At 45.4% G+C, this 21,170-nt stretch overlaps 1 protein-coding gene across 7 annotated transcripts in view; it reads right to left on the bottom strand.

Moving 5' to 3' along the window:
• CDC42BPB (CDC42 binding protein kinase beta) overlaps positions 1–21,170 on the bottom strand; it is a 181,788-nt gene that overhangs the window by 45,669 nt on the left and 114,949 nt on the right. For 2 of the 7 annotated variants that reach the window (XM_060263091.1, XM_060263092.1), the window contains exons 20-26: positions 20,190–20,284; positions 20,023–20,102; positions 16,277–16,327; positions 7,926–8,015; positions 7,396–7,470; positions 6,792–6,897; positions 1,471–1,607 (exon numbers count right to left, since the gene is read on the bottom strand). In XM_060263091.1, coding sequence (XP_060119074.1) covers positions 1,471–1,607; positions 6,792–6,897; positions 7,396–7,470; positions 7,926–8,015; positions 16,277–16,327; positions 20,023–20,102; positions 20,190–20,284 — 634 coding nt within the window. The remainder of the gene's footprint in view (positions 1–1,470; positions 1,608–6,791; positions 6,898–7,395; positions 7,471–7,925; positions 8,016–16,276; positions 16,328–20,022; positions 20,103–20,189; positions 20,285–21,170) is intronic. The other 5 variants (XM_060263093.1, XM_060263094.1, XM_060263096.1 and 2 more) reach the window with 3 other exon arrangements.

Below are 21,170 nucleotides of genomic sequence, written 5' to 3'. Positions count from 1 at the left end.
CCCTCATACAATGCCCAAAAAGCACTAGAATGTCCACCAGTGGGGCCAGGGCACTAGAAGCCCCCCCATGGCTGCTCCCCCCCCGCCAGCACCAAGAATACAGAGCATTACTTTCAGGGAAAGAAAGAAGGGGGCGGCCAAAGAAAAAAGAAAGCCTTCCACACCATCAGATGACCCCAACCAGCAAAAATTCTCCCCAGGGGTAATTTGGTAAAAAAACCATTTACTGGAATGCCTACTCCCTGCCCCTCCCAGCTGAAAAAAACACACACACCCTGCTTTGCTGCCCAGACCTCCCAGGGAAATCTCCCCAAAAGAACATACTGCAAGGCACATGAAAGCTTATACCTTGAAGAACACTTCATGGGTCTAAAGTGCCAATGGATACCAGCTTTTCTCTCAAACACTGGGAGTGGGGGAGAAGGAAGGAGAGGCAGCCCAGCTCCTCTCTGCACAACACAGAGATGGGGCAGGGCTAGCTTTGCTGGGGGCGGGGCTAACTTTGGCTTTCCTTGTGACCTGGCAGTGAGGCTTCCGTGGCCCGGTACTGGGTCACAACCCTGCAAATGGGAAACACTGCTCAGAGGCTATAGTGATACATTTAATATTAATAGATTTGTATTTTATTGTATGTGCGTTTGGTGGGCTGGCGCACAGGAAAACGTAGCCGTCGTGTAGCTCTTCTGGCTGATGGTCACTGTGAATGTGGCTCTCTGCCAGCCACTGGTTCATGGTGGGCCACACCATGGACAGTTTCCTGTTTTGTGGCCTTTTCTAATTCTGCAATCCTAGCCATCTAGCTCTGTTCACGGGATGCTTTACATGGACTTTTAAACGTAACATTTTATTTTGTAAGCTGCCTTGAGTCTCACTCAGGCAGGTGATGAATGAAGTAAATAAATAATGAGCATGTATCACTGTTAAGATGTACATTCCAGAAAGCCACAGGACCCAAACAGTCTATTGCATCCATCAATTCAGTAGACATTGCTGTGTTTCCAATACCTTGACGGTTTGCTCAATGAACACTAATGTTCTATTTCTTGCTGAGTGAGGATTTGTGAACAGAGGCTTAAAAACAAAGCATTTAAGAAGAGTCCATTCTGAATATTTATTCATTTACAATATTTATAACTTGCCCTTGTAAAAAAGTACTTAGAGCGGCTAATGACAGAGGTTAACAGTGTCAAATAATAAATTCTAAACCACATCAAAGCTATAGAATAAGTTTGTGACACGAAATCAGCAAGGAAGGTTCTGAAGCTGTTACATTTTCCTTATTCGTGCACTCAATGTTTTCAAGTGTCATAATTTGATACAGCACTGAGCTGGATTATTAAAGAACGGGAGGGTCACCACAATCAAAATCAACTGCCGACCGTCAATGCAGAGGTTGACAAATCATGCCATCATCACAAGACGTTCCATAGGTGAGAAGCCAGTCTTTCCGTCAGGGCATTAGTGACTTACTTTGACATAGCCTTTGTAAGCCGTCCCTATTCCTCTCTGAACGTCCACTCCAAGGGGTCTCTTGGCTTGCTCCGGAGGGATAGGGCAGACCTGGGGTGCGCTGTCCTTACAGGAAACATGGCAGGCGAATGAGCACACTGAATAAGAAAAGGTGCATTTGTCAAAGCTGTCTGCTGTTACAAAAAACCTAACTGACAGATCAGAGAAGAACTGAGAACCTACATGAGCAGAGAATCACTCAAGCGCACTTTGCTTTCCATGTCCGGAATTAAAATTGCACAAGTGGCAATGCTGGAAAAACAATGAGAAATCTCATTGCTTCTAAAATTACATGACCAAAATTGCTGATGGGATGTTTGTTGTTTCTTTTTCTCCTGTCAGAGTCCTGTGGCACTCAAATGTTTAAGGTGCCCATAGGCTGTTTTCTGGTTTTCTAAAAGGCTTAATGTTAACAACAAACAAAACAACCCACAATATGGGCAGGAAAACAACCAACGGAGCTTGCATATCCAGGAGCTTACAATGCAATCCTATGCAAAGTGACTCTAGCCCAGAGTTCCCCAATGTGGTGGGTTTCATGGCACCCAATGTTACTTCCTTTGGTGCCTGCTGAGCTTTTCAGAAAGTAGATGGGGCCACTGTAAAGCAGGGCTTGTTATAGGTTGGTTTCATTCAAATGAAAGGGTTTGCTGTAACAGGCAGCCACTAGAGGATCCACTGGGGTTTGTAAGCACCTGGGATTTCCTTAGTCAGTGAATGGTCCATTGCCCCCAGGAACTATGGCATGTGAGATATTCCCTTTGGCTCTGCCTTGTGTGGCAGCCATTTTGAGTCCGGCTCCACCTCCTGTGGGAGCCATTTTGGGGTGATGCTCACCATCCCCTCCCTAAATTCCAAAGTGCAGAATGCAGCAGCCAGGCTGCTAGTGGGACTACCCCAGTGGGAACACGTGTGGCCTAGGCTGCGGGAGCTGCACTGGCTGCCAATTGTATACCGGGTTCGTTACAAGGTGCTGTTATCACCTATAAAGCCCTATATGGCCAAGGACCCGCCTACCTCAGGGACCGCCTCTCTCCATATGTTCCCCAGAGAGCACTGCATTCCAGTTCGCAAAATCTTTTGGAAATCCCTGGGCCTAAGGAGGCCAAACTTAAAACAACTAGGGAGCTGGCCTTCTCTATAAAAGCGCCCCAGTGGTGGAATCAGCTGCGGGCCCTGCGGGACCTCAATCAGTTCCGCAGGGCCTGCAAAACTGCCCTCTTCCAAGAAGCCTTCAAGACGTGACCAGACTGAATATTACGCTGCCTGGAAAAATAGAGACTGTAGCACCATTGTATTGTTTTAGCTTTTTAACATTAATTTATATTTATATTTGTATTTGTATTTATACTGTGAATTGATTTTACCTGTATTGTTATATCATGATATCACATCATGTTTTTGTAAGCCGCCCTGAGCCTGCCCCGGCGGGGAGGGCGGGATATAAATAAAATTTATTATTATTATTATTATTAAAGGTGCCTGTAGGCTCAGAAAGGTTGGGGACCCCTGCTCTATTCTGAGGCCACAGAAATAAATTCATTTATTTTGATTTAGATCCCACCTTTCCTGCAAGTGGGCTCAGGGCAGGTCACAACAGTAAATTATACCATCATTAAAACTAGAAAAGAAACAAATACCAGAGCAATAAAAACAGTTAAAACAGTAAAAGTTAGGCATTACAACAGATTACACGCTCAGGAATCCTAATAGATGGAAACAACTAGGCATAAAGATCTTGTTAGTGGCAGCATAATGTTAAAAGACTGCAACACAGAGGACAACTGGTGGATGTCTGCCGCCTCAACTGAAGGCCTGGAGGAACAGCTCCACTTTGCAGGCCTTGCAAAACTGTGGTAGGTCTCACAGGACCCTGACCAGTGTTCCCTCTAAGTTGAGTTAGTGTGAGCGAGCTCACAGAGTTTTAACCTCCAGCTCACACATTTTTGTCTTAGCTCAGGAAGGATGACCCTAGAGCACAATAATTTAAGCAGCGGCTTGCAATTTTAATGCCAGTAGCTCACGACTTTAATACTCACAGCAGCTCACAAAGTAGAATTTTTGCTCACAAGACTCTGCAGCTTAGAGGCAACATTGACCCTGACCTCTGTCAGGAGCACATTCGCCCAGGCAGAAAAAGCCCTGGCCCTGGTTGAAGCTAAGCAAATGTCCTTTGGGACAGGGATAACAAGCAGATAATGGTCCGCAGAGCGCAAGGCTCTCTGGGGCACACATGGGGTTTTAAAATGGAGCATCTCTGCACAGGATTGCACTGCTGGTGTTCTAAACAGCAGCTACCAGGGACCATTTTGACCAATAACTTGAACAAGGAAGCCCTTTAAAAGCTTCTCTATAGGTGTTTGTCTAAAGGTAGGATAGGCAGGAATTCCTATTATCATGGCAAAATGGTATACAGACTACAAGAGCTTTTTTACACCGTTTATATCAGATACCATATTCCACGTATTGGATGGCTTATTTTTAAATCAAGTTCAGTTTGTTTTTAAATTTTAATTTTCTTACAGAACGCATTTTTCAAAAAGACCGTCCAGCTCAGTAGTTGAGAAAAATGAGCCTGTAATCCAGGAAGGTTCCTAATTCAAATCTCGCCTCTGCCATGGATTTATAAAACAGCCTATAGGTAAGCAGCTCTCTCAACCTCAATCCCTCCCCCACACACACCCCTTCAATGCAGCAGTAATCATACTGGCCTTCCTTACAGAGCTGTTGTAATGAGGGCGATTGATCTTTGAACGCTGAAATGTGCTAAGTATTGTATTATTATAATTTTGGAACAGATATCAATGCATTCTGGCTAAGCCTTACGGCTGGGCCTAAACTTAAGTTTGCCACTCAGAAATGGAATGAGAATAAGGTCTCGTGTCTGATATCACTTGGCCTGGGGTACCTCTGAAACCCAAAAGGGCTTTCAGAGAAAAATCCCCACATGCTCTTCCAGGTGGGGCTGGGAAGGGCCACAGGCCACCCTTTCAGGCTTGCTCAGTTTGAGAGTCACATGAACACATGAGTGCAGGTGTGGTGTACTGGTTAAGAGCAGCAGAATCTAATCTGGAAAACCAGGTTTGAATCCCTACTTCTCTTCCACACAAAGCCTGCTGGGTGACTTCTGGCCAGTCCCTGTTGTCTCAGGACTCTCTCAGCCCTGCCTACTTCACAAGCTGCCTGTTGTGGGGAAAGATGCTTGTAAGCTGCTTTGAGAATCCTCATATGAACATATGAAGCTGCCATACTGTGCATCAGACCCTCGGTCCATCAAAGTCAGTATTGTCTACTCAGACTGGCAGCGGCTCTCCAGGGTCTCCAGCTGAGGTTTTTCACACTTACTTGCTTGCACCCTTTTTTGCTGGGAGATGCCGGGGATTGAACCTGGGACCTTTGCTTACCAAACAGATGCTCTACCACTGAGCCACCATCCCTCCCAAAACAGTACTGTACCTTAGGGTACAGAAAAGCAGGGTGTAAAAACCCTTCCTCCTTCTCCTCTTCTCATTATTATTATTATGAAACTGCCTTCTACCGAGTTAGTCTATCAAGGTCAGTCTTCTCTAGTTTGACTCTAAAAGGAGTTTCAGGGCAGAGGGGTTGTTTTGCAGCACCTGCCAACTGAAGCTAACAGCGACTGAACCTGGGAGCTTCTGCATGCAACGTAAGAGAAGCCATGTTGGATCAGGCCAATGGCCCATCCAGTCCAACACTCTGAGTCACACAGTGGCCAAAAAACCCCCCAAAACCCAAATGCCATCAGGAGGTTCACAAGAGGGTCTAGAAGCCCTTCAACAAGGTGTTGAACCACACCCAGTGCTCGCCTCTGAAGCTAAAATGTGATTGAGCAACAAGCCTCCACATTCGCTCTCATCGCTATTCAAAGCAGAGGAGAAGGATGGGGGCTTATTGTGCTCAGAATGGGTATTTGTGTGGGGGGGGGGGGGGCGGAGGGAAGAGATACTGGTCATGACAAACTCACTTGGGGGCCCCTGTTCAAAAACAGCAACTGTTTGGTTTCAAAAGAAGCCCTCCCAATTCCAAATGAATGCCAACGCAAGTATCCTAACATTTCAGGGTTGCCCAAACGTTTGGAACCTTTTGGCACTTTTTTTTCTGGATTGAGACTGGAGACACATCTAATTTTCATAGAGTTTTTTTAGCTTAGATTCTAGAACAAAGGCCAGGTGCCCTTCCTTGCAAACATGTAAGAAATCTGTTATTAGCTCCTGGGTGGCTCCCTTCTTTCTATGACACTGGTGACACTCCTGAGACTCCTCCTGTGTGACTGTCAAACACAGAACCTCTCTCCTACCAGCCCCATGTATGCTGCATGGTCTCCTCATGGCAGCAAAGGGAACTGAGGGAAGGAGTGCTTGCCCCACCTCTGTCATGTGACCCTTTGGGCAGGAAAAGGGACCTCTATAGACAGTGGGGGGGGAGGGGAGCATTCTAGAGCCCAGAAACTTTTCCAGAGAAGTTTGGGAGCTCTTCACCATGGCTGGCCTGCAACCATGCAGTCCCATGTGTGCCTGCATAGAAGGCACAGCAATAAACAATGCATTTAGTAGGGTGGTGGACATGACAGCAATCATTATGGAACATATGGAGCAGAGGTCCATCAGGGGTTATTAGCCACAGCGTATTGATGGAACTCTGTCTGGGGCAGTGATGCTCTGTATTCTCGGTGCTTGGAGGTGGAGGAACAGTGGGAGGACTTCTAGTGTCCTGGCCCCACTGGTGGACCTCCTGATGGCACCTGAGTTTTTTTGGCCACTGTGTGACACAGATTGCATTGGATGGGCCATTGGCCTGATCCAACACGGCTTCTCTTATTAGAACAGAGTCCTGTGATTATCAACCTGGCACTTCTGCACACGAAAGCAAACTTTGTGTTGCATGATGCGAACTAACTGGAAACAGGCCGACTGTCAAATCTAGAGCCAGGGAAGAGAACTGGTAGTAGTTTTGATCAATTTCAATTCCCCCTTGGACCCTGCCTTTCGGTGATGAAACAGGAGATTCCGCTCATGCTCTGGAATAGAATGGCTTGAAACCCAAAAGCAAACGTATGTATTTGACAATGATGTTCCTGCTGCCACTCAAAGCCTACCAACATAGAAAAGATCCTCATGTGCACAAAAGCTCATGCACACAGGGAGTTCAAGTGCATGCTTTCTTTTCAAGCAGCTGCTATAATAAAATATTAAAAAGTTACATTATTTTTTAAAAAGGAGGAATAAATTGAGGGACGTTTTGGAGACTGAAAACCAACTTACCATCGCAAGCGTAGCCCTGTCGGATCAATCCCACCATGAGGGAGGTGCAATGGCTGCACTGGGTAGGGCTTGAGAAGGACCTGATGCTGAGCTGATGTGCTTTGGGCTGAAAACAGAAACTCAAAAAGGTAAATCGGAAGGCACAGGGCAAGGGTTCTCTGAGAGCCTGCCACAAGCTGGTGAAGAACTTGTGGCGGGCGACTCTACAAGACCCCAATTCATGGGATCCTGGAAGGGAAAGGGGCGTGGGGGGGTAGGGCTTCCAGACAAACACAGACTGTCCGTCGTGCATTGTGGCCTGCCGGGTGATTGACAGTCCCTTGGTTCCCACAGCCATCCCAAGTGGGACATCAAAATCAGAAAGCAGGCTGTGTGCAACTTTGTGGGTCACAACCCCTCTTCACATAGTCCTGGTCACAGAATCATAGAGCTGGAAGGAACCTCCAGGGTCATCTAGTCCAACCCCAGTTACCACACCAACACCAACACAACAAGCGTACGCATGGATTGTGTATGAGCGACAGCCGTTTCTATGTTTCTCCCCCTCCCCGCCCCCCGCCAGCCTCCCACTACTAAGCAAAACAAGTCATGAAGGCCCCCCTACCTTTGGTACAGCTAGAGAAATGGACTGAATGGTGGGGGAGGGAGCAGCAGGCATCCTCTGAAGCCGAATTGGTTCCTGAATTGCAAAAAACTACAGTTGAGCAAGGGCTTTCGAGAACTTCTCGAATCAGAGCTACATTTGGTCCAGCGGTGTTGGTGGAGAATTCTTTTAGAAGGTTAGCAGCAAGAGGTGGATCTGCTGCGAGATGCAGCGTTGCTCGCTATTTGCTAGAAGCCGGGCTGCAAATCAGAAAGGCTCATAGGAAAGCCTGCACTCTAAAGCAAGCAGCAGAAGGTGGGCAGCGAGGAAGCGAAGGGCCACAAGACATGGGAAAGGGGCAGCAAACCAGAAACATTCGCAAGAAAGCAGAAACACCAAAATGCTGACAAGCACCTACAAAGGAACGCGCTTGGGTGCAGACGGGGCCTCTTTTTTATGGAGTTGTGGTTGCTGTAACACACAATTATACACAAAGGGCTCCCCCGAGGGGTTGACTCGAGATAGTAAAAGAAACGCTGATGATGACTTACTTCTTGCTGCTGCTCAGCAGTCACAAGAGAGGTTGAAGAAGAAACCTCCGCCTTGGGTCCTTGCATTTCCGGCTCACTCAGAGAATTCGTCTGTGGACAGAGCCGGGTGGGGGAGAGGATGAAAATTAGCTTCCGATAACGGATCTCAAGTCATAGAGCAAGAATAAGTGGACCTGAGGCAAAACGGCCCTTCCTGTTCAGAAAGCGCTTGCGAATTCCGTAATATTGAGCCAGTTAACACCTACGCTCTAAAAGTCAAGCTTCTGAGCAACAGTGAAACTGTATAAGTGAAGCTGGCTACTGTTTGGGGTGGGAACCTCACCAAAAAATGGTGACAAGCCCGGGCCTTTCTGTGAGCAAGTTAAAGCCCTCAGTCCTTGGCCTCTAAAGACCCTTTGAAGCAGCCCTGTAGCTAGGAACCAGGGGGGGGGGAGGGGAGCCTTTTAAATCATGCAGGGGGCTGGTGACTGCTCCTGTTGCCCCTCCCACGCAATTTGGACTCTTCAAATGGCAAGGCAGGCACAGCAGCTGGTCCTGGGTCCCCCCCCCAAACAATTTAAATCGTGTGGGAGGGACAGGGGCAGTCAGGGGGTGAAGCGCCCCCAAGCTGTCAGGGGGTCAGGCCCCGGGGGGCCCTGGTTAGCTATGGGCCTGCTGTGAAGGTCACTCCCAAGTTTTTGTAGGTGCAGACAAAAATGAAGCCAGGTCTACCACACAATTGCTGAGATTGTCAGAAATGTAACTCATTTTGGGGGGGTTTGGTGTGTGTGTGTGTGTGGTGTGTGTGTGGGGGGGGGAGTTGCGCTAATATGCTGCACTTCCAGAGCATTCCTTTCGTTTCTTTTTATTAAAGGCCTTCTAAGGAGTCTCTGATATATGTCCAGAGTTTAGATAAGATGTCTTAGGCCACTGAGAATATACTAATAATTCATTAGATTTTTTGAAGGTCAACTTTAAAAAGATGACATTTACAAATGCTGTAGTTTGGAGTTATCCGTCCCATTGAGGGTTTTTTTAAATAAAAAAAATCAAAATGTTGTAACAATTGGAATGATTTTACTTATCTAAAACAATTGCTTATGAGTTAAGAATTAGAACTATGTTACGTAATTTAGTTATACAAAAGCAACATACTATTCAGTACCTTTGTGAGCTTTGATTCAAATTATGTGGCAACTATGTAGGTATTAGTACGCATAGAGCTACAGACATTTAGGAGTGCCTTTTTCTGGTGTCTCAGAGAAACAGGTTTCTAGAAATGAATGTAGTTACAGACAGTTTGAAACTAGGAGATATACGGGCCTTGTACCCAAGGAACAGCCTCAACCTTGACAGGTGACATGAAGCTGCCTTCTGCTGAAGCTGCCACTGATCCATCAAAGTCAGCGTCATCTCCTAAGACTAACAGTGGCTCCCCAGGGTCTCTGGTAGAGAGGTCTTCCACATCACCTACCAGGGGTGGAATTCTAGCAGGAGCTCCTTTGCATATTAGGCTGCACCCCCCTGATGTAGCCAATCCTCCAAGGGCTTACAAAAAAGTGCAGTGTAAGCTCTTGGAGGATTGGCTACATCAGGGGGGTGCAGCCTAATATGCAAAGGAGCTCCTGCTAGAATTCCATCCCTGTCACCTGCTGTCTGATCCTTTCACCTGTAGATGTCAAGGATTGAACCTGGGACCTTCTGTGTGCTGAGCAGATGCTCTACCACTGAGCCACAGCCCTCCAAGCTGCAGTCTGTTGCATCCCATGAAAAGGCACTCCCAGGGAGTCAGGGGACACTAAAAAGAGGTACAGGATGCGATGCAGGAAACTACAGCGGAAAGAAGGGGGGGGGAGTCAGCAGAAACTACCCCCCCTCTTGCACAAACGGATCCCTGCCTATATCTAAGCTGATGTAAGCAGAGCTGGCCTGCAGTGATATGCTGTTAGAGAAAGAAATGTCTTACAAAGCAGACATGCTGCAACAGAGGTCTTCTCTGTCGGTTACAATAAAATAACATTACTTAGCATTTCTGTGGCACCTGAAATGCTTCACAAACATTATCCTGTAGTCCCTAAGGCAAGAAGTCAGTCAGGACAGATGGGGGCTGGAGCTAAGAGAGTGTGGCCAGTTTAGGCAGAAGTGAGCTTCAACCCAAGGATTTCCTGGATTGTGTCTCTGATGGTGTGACCATAGGATATGCTGAAATGTGCTGGGTCATGAGTGCACAACTGGACTCCAATACCAGGGCTTTTTTTATAGAGCCAGTTTGGTGTAGTGGTTAAGTGTGTGGACTCTTATCTGGGAGAACCGGGTTTGATTCCCCACTCCTCCACTTGCAGCTGCTGGAATGGCCTTGGGTCAGCCATAGCTCTGGCAGAGGTTGTCCTTGAAAGGGCAGCTGCTGTGAGAGCCCTCTCAGCCCCACCCACCTCACAGGGGGGAGAAGATATAGGAGATTGTAAGCCACTCTGAGCCTCTGGTTCAGAGAGAAGGGCGGGGTATAAATCTGCAGTCTTCTTCTTCAATAGCAGGAACTCCTTTGCATATTAGGCCACCCACCCCTGATGTAGCCAATCCTCCAAGAGCTTCCATGGCTCTCAGTATAGAGTCTACTGTAACCTCCAGGAGGATTGGGTACATCAGGGTTGTGTGGCCTAATATGCAAATGAGTTCCTGCTACAAAAAAAGCCTTCCTCCTTGGGAGCTCACCTTCAACAGCACTTATCTGTTCAGTGTTGTGAGGGAGTGCTGCAGCAGGGAGAAGGAGCTTCTAGTTTCCCTCTTACCACACTTTTGCCAATGAAAAGGATGCAGAGGGCACATGGAAGGATACATGGTGAACCCTTTCTGCTGCACAAAGTGGGATGGGAAGGGAACAGGAAGCTCTTTTTCCTCCATTGCAGAGCTGAGGGAAGAAACACTTTTTTTTGAAGGTGAGTTCCCCTGATATAAGTCTGACTCTGATTCCAATCACTCATCCGTGACCTGACACTTCTCAGGTCTATCACGTGTCTCTTCACCACTGCACCTTGTGTACAAATTTTTTTGGTCTTTTGACACTTTGCAGCCAACTGCAATGGCTATCTAAAGCATCAATAGCTCTCTCCAAGCACGCAGAGTCCTCGGTGCATCTCAAAACGGAAGCAGAAAGACCGTAAAAACTCTCTTTAAATTTCTGTTGTTCATCCTGAGATAAATGGGGATTTTTCTTTTAACTGGGGAGGATTAAGAAGGGGCTTCTGTCTTCCTAATAACTTTTTCTGTTTAATTCGTTTGGAATTACTACTAATTAGGGACCATTTATTCTAAGAGATAACCTCCTAGGGAGCTGAGTGTGGAGTTTCCACAGTTATATGTCCCTTGATAGAGCTCACTTTATTCCACACCCCCTCAAAAAAAGGCTACTGATGTAAAAAGGCTACTAATAATGGTGTACATTTACCGGGTATACCAACTGACTGAAATGATTTAGTAAATTACTATTAATCTTAAACATATCTGTGCATCATCAAAGCCTCATTAAGAGCCCTGTGGCGCAGAGCGGTAAAGCTGCAGTACTGCAGTCCTAAGCTCTGCTCACGACCTGAATTCGATCCTGGTGGAAGCTGGGTTTTCAGGTAGCCAGCTCGAGGTTGACTCAGCCTTCCATTCTTCCGAGGTTGGTCAAATGAGTACCCAGCTTGCTGGGGGGGGGGGGAGTGTATATGACTGAGGAAGACAATGGCAAACCACCCCGAAAAAAGTCTGCCGTGAAAATGTTGTGAAAGTAACGTCACCCCAGAGTCGGAAACAACTGGTGCTTGCACAGGGGACTACCTTTACCTTTTTTTTAAGCCTCATCAGTGCCTTTGAGGGCAACAGAGGAAGTGATTTGTAAGAATGCCTTACACAAATGAAACCATCATTAGGATGGATAGTGCCAGCTGATGTAATAAAAATAACGGCTGAGATAGGTGAAGAAAAGTGGTTGTCATATAATCAATTATTAAAAATACAAAGTGGCAAAATAAAATTGAAAACTGCTGAAGAGTTGAATAATAAATATGATTGGTTCCAAATGCAACAAATAAAGAGCTTGGTGGATAACGATATCAAAACTGAAGGAATACGAAAAAAACAAACAGAAATGGGAAAAGTTCTGCTTGGAGATAATGAAAAATTAATTGCAAAAATATATAAATTACTTTTGAAATGGTCTACGGAGGATGAAGTAGTGAAATCTCAAATGATTAAATAGGCAATTAATGTAAATAAAGAAATACAGATGGAAACTTGGGAATATTTGTGGAAGAATTCTATGAAGCTCTCGACGTGTCATAGTATTAAAGAGAACTGTTTCAAAATGATGTATAGATGGTATATGACTCCTAAAAAATTGGCAAATATGAACAATAAGATGCCAGACAGATGTTGGAAATGTAAAAAACATGAAGGTTCTTTCTACCATATGTGGTGGACTTGTGAAAGAGCAAAAAAGTATTGGCAGATGATTCAGCAAGAAATTTTTAAGATCTTGGGATATGAATTTAAGAAAGTTGCAGAGACTTTTCTATTGGGATTACAAATGGAAAAATTTCCAAAAGAAGATAGAACTGTAATTTGGTATTTGCTTTCAGCTGCTAGGACATTATATGCGCAGTTGTGGAAGCAAGAAAAAATACCAGAGAAATGGGATTGGATTATAAAAGTTATGACATGGAGTGAAATTGACAAATTAACAAGAATATTAAGAGATTATGATTTAGAAGTTTTTAAGACGGAGTGGGAAAAGTTTAGAAGATATGTAGAAAAAGAGTGGAAAATAAAAGGACATTGGACAATTTTTGATAATGATTACATTTTAAAAAGAAGAAGAATATAAATGTTTGTTTTAATAGTTAAGAGTACCTTTAAATATTTGCATTTTAAGTAAATAACACCAGCGGGGGTCAAGTAACGGGGGAAGGGGTGAATAGAAAGTAATATATGGGGTAGATAAAAGAAGTTTTTAAAGATGTAAGAAATAGATTTATTACCATATGTTACCAATAAAATTGTTTTAACCAAGAAACCTTCATCATTAGGGGGGGAAAGGCAAAGGTAGTCCCCTGTGAAAGCACTAGTCATTTTCGACTCTGGGGTGATGTCGCATCATGACATTTTCACGGCAGACTTTTTACAGGGTAGTTTGCCATTGCCTTCCCCAGTCATCTACACTTTCCCCCCAGCAAGCTGGGTACTCATTTGACCAACCTCGGAAGGATGGAAGGCTGAGTCAACCTGGAGCCAGCTACCTGAATCAGCTTCCGCTGGGATCGAACTCAGGTCGTGAGCAGAGGGCTCCGACTGCAGTACTGCAGCTTCACCACTCTGCACCACGGGGCTCGTTCATCATTAGAAGAGGGTCTTTAATATTTTCTCTCTGTTAAAAACCACATATCACATCCAAAACAAACTAAAAAAAAAAAAAAAGATCAAGATGCATGCCCTTAAAATTCAAACAAAAATCCAACGGCACCTTAAATGCTACTATAGATTTATTTCCACATGTGCTTTGTGAGTCACAACTCACTTCTTCAGACGGATGTGGGAAGGGGAAATCATTCTGGGAATTCTTACAGAGAAAATTATCTTCGGCGGGAGGGAGGCAAGGCTCGGTGTAAATCACTCCACAAGTCTTTCAAGTGTAAATTCTCAAGGAAAGAGGAAAAGCAAGGAGCTGATGTAGAAAGGTTAGGTATAAATCCCACTGTGCAGCAACAGAATTAGCAGTTGCACAGACTGGATGATGAGAGTTGTGTTGGTCTGAAGCAACAGAACACAGTTTGAGTCCACTGGTGCCTTTAAGACCAACAAAGTTTAATGCTGGGTATAAGCTTTGGCATGCGCATGCCCAGAATTAAAACCTTGTGCCCAGAATTAAAACTGTTTTGAATGATGAGAGGTTTGGTCGTTGTGTAACACAGGGTTGGACTAGACGGCCATTGGCCTGATCCAGCATGGGTTCTTTTAAAGAGGCCAGAGATTCAAACATGTAAGCAATTAGCTTAAGTGAACATTAACTGATATTAGTCTGAGAAAACACTTTAAGAGCAGCCAATTAAAATTCTTGAAAAACGCTTCTGGTCAAACTATTAGAGACTGCATTGGTAAGGAAATCCAGTCTCCATTTAAACCAAGATGACCTGTAGTATTTATTTTTTGTTGTTGTCCTGTATAACTTACATGCTATAAATTCCCTTTGAAGGAATTCACTGCCACAGGAGGTGGTGGTGGCCACAAGCATAGCCACCTTCAAGAGGGGGTTAGATATAAATATGGAGCAGAGGTCCACCAGTGGCTATTAGCCACAGTGTGTGTGTGTGTGTGTGTGGCCGCTGTGTGACACAGAATGTTGGACTGGATGGGCCATTGGCCTGATCTAACATGGCTTCTCTTATGTTCTTATGTCCCACCCCCTTTGTTAGTATATTGACTTTCAGGGGTGTAATTTATACCGCCTTGGCTCCCCCAGTCATCCCCATAAGAATTCCTAGCACAATTTTCCCTTTACGTATCTATGTGAAGAAACTGCGACTGGTGAAATTTCATACTGAAATAAAATACTATGCCACTGGACTTTTGTTTTTCTTTTGCTAAAATTTTGCTAACATGGCTGATTCAACAGCACTGATTCAAAATGTGCCCTTGCTGACTGGAACTGGGCCCCAGCAATTAATCAATCACAGCTTTCTTCGAGTGACCAAACTAAAGCTTCCAGTCCTGCTGGTACCTGCTACAAGAGAACGCCATCAGTAAGGAACTTCACTAAGACAAAAGCTTACATGGTATTCTGTTAAGGAAGAGCATAGTTAAAAGCTCTCAAACCAGAGGAGAAGCAATCTGGAGGGGACACTATGGACAACACAGCTGAGCTGTAAAACATCAAATTCAGCTTTGCACAGCTAATAAGATTACTTTTGCATAAAGTCATATAGGTGGCCCATGGGCTACTAGAGCCAGTTTGGTGTAGTGGTTAAGTGCATGGACTCTTATCTGGGAGAACCGGGTTTGATTCCCCACTCCTCCACTTGCAGCTGCTGGAATGGCCTTGGGTCAGCCATAGCTATAACAGAGCTGTCCTTGAAAGGGCAGCTTCTGGGAGAGCTCTCTCAGCCCCACCTACCCACAAGGTGACTGTTATGGGGGAGGAAGGTAAAGGAGATTGTAAGCCGCTCTGTGAGACTCTGAGATTCAGAGTAAAGGGTGGGGTATAAATCCAACATCATCTTCTTTCTAATTTCTTTATTTGATGAAGAACTCATTTCAAGAATCGGAGCATCGTACAGTGTTCAGTCTACAAGAGGGCTTTGATGAGGTTTGGCTTTATGCTGGACAATTATTAATAAAGGCTTTTTTTTTAAAAGTGGTTTGGTTTCTATCAGGCTTTTGTACCATTTCAGAGCAAACTTGTTTCAACACTGGTTCCAGAAAACCATAGGCTTTCAAAGGTGAGCCATTCAAACAGCACTAGATTTAGTGTCCATGTACACACAATTCAATTAATCCCTAGAAGGCAGGATACCAGCTCACAAATGGAAGGGGCAGGGCAAGGTTTTGATGAGAAATCAGAGCAGGCCTACTTGGAAGTAAGCCCCACTATATTCAATGACGCTTATTTCCAGGAAAGTGTTCTTAGGATTGCAGCCGCTGTTAAAACTAAATTGGCAGCAGTTTGACCACTTCTTCCGGGCTCAATTTGCAGGCCTGACCAAAGCATGGCAGATCCTGACAGCATGTTGTATTAAAATACTTGCTCTGGTTGTTTTATCGGCTTGCTTTGTTTTTATGGCCTTCAGGCAGGTTCTGGAGAGGTGGCATACAAATCCTCTAAATAAATTAATAACAAATAAAATTAACGCTCGCCATCAGACCCCTCCCCCCTCGCGGCATCATTCAATGTTCGGTCTACAAGAGGGCTTTAAAAAGAAAAAGGAAATGAAGCTAGTTCTACTCAGTTGGTTAATCTGCGCTATAAAAAAAACCCGTACACATATAAGGAAAGCTTTTTCAAAAAGGCTACTAGTTTAGGGTGGCAATTTTGCACATAAGGGTCACAGATTAGGGAGTAGGGATGCCAGCCTCCAGGTGGGAACTGGAGATCCCCTGGAATTCCAGTGCACATCTCCAGACTACAGAGATCAATTCCCCTGGAGAAAATGGATGCTTTGGAGGGTCTACGGTGCTGTATCCCACTGAGTTCCCTGTCCTCCCCGGGCTCCATCCCCAAATTTCCAGGAATAGCCCATCCTGAATCTGGCAACCCTACCCCCCCATCCCCAGGCAGTGGCCGGGGGGGGGGGGGACCTGGCAACCCTATTAGGGAAGCAAAGCTTTAGGCATGCACTTACTTCTTCCCAAAAGGCTAGCAGAGAAGATGTAGACGAGGAGGAAACAGAGTCCTTAGTTGTGATAGATACGAGAGGATAAATATGATCACTTATCATCCAACACAACATGCCGTCAGAAGAAGGGACAATAAAGCAAACTATTGAGATAAAGCAAGCATTTGGTGGAAGTTTTTTGGGATGCGATATGCTTTCCTGACGCTCTCACATTTTTTTTGCATGTATTAAACAAATTAAACCTTCCTAATTGGTCTCCACCCCCAGGGCAATCTTTGGCTGCCAAATCCAGTCGGTTTGGTACCAACGGAAACAGGAACTTTGACCCCCAGCTCTTAGCGCAAGCCCAGCTGAAGGGCACTGGCTGTGTGTGTGTGTGTGGGGGGGAAGAGAGTTATTATCACTCAAGCCTCGTTTTTCCATCTGCAGTACGGAAACAACAACGAGTTGTCTCCAACAGCTGCTACAGGGCCAAATGAAAAAGGAAGCTAAAAGAGAACCACACATGCAAGATGCATACCTCTTGCAGATCTTCCCCCTTCCAAATCTATTAGTCTCACCTTGTAAAACTTTTAACTCCAATGCAGCAAAGGTTTTTTCTACTTCAAGCTGCAGATAACACCTAAGATTCGGCAGCAGCTGATGTTTATTCTCCTTCTATTCTATCTGCCCCTCCCCCTCCAAAGAGTGGGTGGAGAAGAGTGTACAGCACATCTTCCTGCAACGGCAATAAGCCGGCACCCACATCTATGACCAACAAGGCAGCGCAAGCTTTTGCGTTATTCATTCAAAGCCTCGCCAGCCAATTTATCTTTTTTTTTTCTTTGGCAACAAGCAAGCAGCATGAAAATGAAATAAGGACAGCCCCCGCTCCGGGAAGGGGGGTGGTGGTATCAAAAAGAAATGCTTCCCGCGTACCAATTTTTCACAGGTATAGGCAACATGAAAAATGAACCTCTGCATATAGTATTGGCATATATGATTTCCTCTTTACCCTGGTCGCTCTAATATTTCATAAAACAAGCCCCCAAATCAATGAGAACCGAGAGGGCTTAATGCGGCATGACTAATTCTGAGTTTTGGCATGCCACAGTTTCCTCGGGGAAGGTGGGAGTTATTTGCAAAGCAGCCCACTCACTGGCAGCTAGGATTTCTTAAAATCAAGAGAGGATGTGTGTCATGACTCAGCTCAAATATAAAGTAATAGCAATTTATCCTAATTGCTCAGTTGAAGCCTCAAGGCTTTTGGGGGGGGGAGGGGAGAAGGGGGGAGGTCATATATAACCAGTGCAATTACTGATGGAAAAACAACTGGTTGAGGCTATTACGTTTTGTCCTGCTTGTGGCCTCTCCTCCTACGCTCCTAGGCATAAATCTGAATGGCCACTGATGAAGGCTGGATTAGATGTACCCACGGGCCTGATGCAGTGAGGCTGTATTTCTCTCCCTTTCATATGTTCAGTTTGAGATATCATATCCCAGGGATCTGCGAACGTTGGCTTGCTTACTAGCCAAGCTTCTGTTTGTGCTTGGCACTAATTCCTTCCCCTCTACCAAGACTTCTGGCCAAACATCGGATTCGAGGGTAAAGCAGAGTCTTCACGCCTGCACTGGTTTGAGTAAGGCAAGGACCGGAGGATCCGCTTCCTCTGTTTCTCATCTCACCTGTTCTTCATGTTGTGAAAGAAAATCCCCATCCCCTTCCCCTCCCTGAGCCCGTCAGCACATGTGGGCAGCAGCAGAAGCAGGGATTTCTGTGATACCTGTGCTGGGCTTTGGGATAAGGAAAGAAGCAGTACAAGACTCCTGCCCTTTCTGGTCTTCTCCGAGCCAGAATGCAAGTCCATACTTGCACATGCATGTGTGTGGGGGGGATATGAGCTGCTGGATACCTTTCTTGTCTGAGGCACTTTCCTCTAGCAAAGTGGCAGGTAGATTTACAGATTGCCTGGTTTATTCCTCTTCCTTTTCCAACCAATGGATGACTTCTCATTTCAAGTGTTATGTTCAGAGTGATGCTACTCCGATACATTAAGTGGGGGTGGAAAGTGCCATCACGTTACAGCTGCCTTAAGGCAACCCAGAAGAGATGAAGAAAAGAGACGAAGAAAAGTGGCTTGCCATTGCTTGCCTCTACGTAGCTACTCTGGACTTCCTTGGTGGTCTCCCATCCAAGTAGTAGCCAGGGCTGACCCTGCTTAGCTTCCGAGATAGAGCCTGAGCCACCCAGAGTCAGGGCTACATTAAGTACTGGAGAGTGTGTTTAGCTTTCCAGCTTCCTAAATGCTGATCTGGATGCCCCAAAGTGACTCAATCTTGTCAGCAGCAAGAGGAGGAAGAGGGAAAAGAAGGAGACGAGAAGAGGAGGAAGAGGAAGAAGGGCTGGATTTATACCTTACCCTTCACTCAGAGAGGCTTAAAACCACCTCCCCATCCTCTCCCCACAAAAGGCACCCTGTAAGGTAGGTGGGGCTCAGAGAGCTCTGAAAGAAGTGCTTTTGAGAGAACAGTTCTGAGAGAAATGTGACTGACCCAAGGTCACCCAGCGGAATGCTTATGAACAAGTGTGGGATCAAACCTGATTCTCCAGATTAGAATCCCTCACTCTAACCACTATACCAAACTGGGTAAGCAGGATTAACCATGGTCAATTTTTGCATGGGGGGCCACCAAGGAAGTCCAGGGTTGCTACACAGAGGTAGGCAATGGAAAACCACCTCTGAATGTCTCTTGCCTTCACGTTGCGACTTCTCAGCATTTCCCAGCACCACCAAGTGTATGTTTGGGAAGCAACATCAGCACTCAAGGGTCCAAGGGGGTTGATTTCCTGTTGCGCTCCTTTTGCAAAGTCTAGCTGCTGATCTTACAGCCAACTCATCCAAAAACTGCAGGCAAGCTCCCTGTCAGTCAAAGCCTTTACTACCTGAGCTTTACTACCTCTTCTGTCTGTGGGACACTGCAGTGCCTTCTTTCTGGGGAGTGCTGTGGCCTTCTTTCTTCCCAATGTATGGAGGAACTGTGTAATATGGTACAGGATGGAAAGCTACCTGCCTCCAGATATGCGCACAGCAAGGATGTCAGGCCAGAAGAATGAGCACTCGAGAGCTCTCCCTTTACTTAACCTTGGCAGGAAATTAATTTGGCGTTGGGTGAAATAAGGAGGAGGATGTGGAAGAAAACTTTAAAAACTTCAGCAGCGGGAAAGGACCACAGAATGTGAAAAGTTATGCCTATTTAACGTAACTATGGTGAAAACTTAATTTGTGATTTCCCCCTCTTGTTTCCCCCTCTTTGGTTTCCTGCTTGTTTAAAAATAAAAATGGCACCACCAACTAATATGATGCTTCAGGACAGTGATCCCTCAAATGTGGCAGCTATTTACAGGTTTCCTTGCACCAGCCTGTTTCTTTCCCAAACCAACACTTTCTAAAAAACAAATCGCCGGTCGGGCCATTCCTTCACCTCACTGGAGCAGAAAATGCTTCCGAATAACCCCAGAAGCCATTGCCTTTGGGTTTTAAGGGCACGCCTGCTTAGATGCTTGGCTTGCATCCTCCCAACATTTTACGATGGGCCCTCATGAGAAACTGATGATTCTGTTAAGACTGTACACAAGCACAGTGCTTGGGATGGGACCAATCTGTTTCTCTGGTATGCTTCATGCCCGCTTGCCCCATCCCAATTCGCTCTGCATTTTCTTAGAGCTATTTCCTCTAAAAAAAAATAAAAAAAATTCACACATGAATACTCACTCTGAAAGTCAGATCATGAGCAAGAGGCGAGGTATTGAAGTACTCAAAAATGGAATCTTGGAAGTCTGGAAGTTTGAGACCTGAGAAAGGAAAACACACACAACTGTATTCAAATTAAAAAAAAAATAAAATGCTTATTTTAAATTACACGTCCTCAGGATTTTTACCTGCATCAGTCCTGTATTTTTCCTCCAACTTCTTCTTTAAAGCTTCAACTTCCTCCAGGAGTTCCCGATTTTTTACTTCTGATTCCTTTAGTTTGCTTGAAAAACAACAACAGAACTTTCAGAAACATTTGGAAAGTAATGAACCAACACAGGCCAGTGCCTCGGTTTCGTCTTCAGTGACTCCTCCCAAGCCCTTTGAGCTGCAGTAGCAGCCTCTTCTCACATCCCAGCTGTCTCCAAATTACTAAAAGCCCAGGAAGCTGAGATTAATAATATCATTACTATTATTTATTAAATTTATGAATCGCCTCATCCCGGCCGATGCTGGGTTCTAGGCGATGTACAACAAAAGGTACAAATAAAATCAATAAAAACCAGTAATTTAAAACAGTTGCAACCCAATGAACATACTTTATAGTGTGCTGAAATTCTGCTTTCGAGGCATTGGGAGCAGTTCCCCCCTTAAGTAGTGGTGGTGGGGGGGGGGGGGAGAGGGATGCCAGCCCAGCAACCGTCGCTGTCCTCAAGCAAAAGCCTGGCGGAACATCTCTGCTTTGCAGGCCCTGCGGAATTGTACAAGATCCTGCAGGGCCCTGGAGTCTTCCGGCAGAGAATTCCACCAGGTCGGGGCCAAGACTGAATAAGTCCTGGCCCTCTTTAGGGCCGGAAATCACCAATAGATAAGACAGAGTTAACTGAATATCTGCTAGAATAGGAAGCTCTGATTTTAAGACAAGTCCAAGCCCTTCATGGATTCTAATGGCTGCAAAATCAAACCCACATACACTCCGATAGTAAAATGGCCTGTCCTTGTTACAGTCATGAAAACAAAAAAAGGGAGAGGGGGAGGCCAGGGAGGCCATTCTTCAAACAAGGAGTTCCTGCTACTATCAAATATGACAAAGCCCTTTAAAACCGGGGTTGCCAACTCTGGATTAGAAAGTTTTTAATAAGATGAGGGGTGGCTGGAAAGGGGGATTT

This window comes from Heteronotia binoei, chromosome 21 (assembly GCF_032191835.1).
Source record: "Heteronotia binoei isolate CCM8104 ecotype False Entrance Well chromosome 21, APGP_CSIRO_Hbin_v1, whole genome shotgun sequence".
Taxonomy (NCBI): Eukaryota; Metazoa; Chordata; class Lepidosauria; order Squamata; family Gekkonidae; genus Heteronotia; species Heteronotia binoei.
Note: the sequence above shows the minus strand (reverse complement) of the source record. Positions and strands in the feature narration are given on the sequence as shown.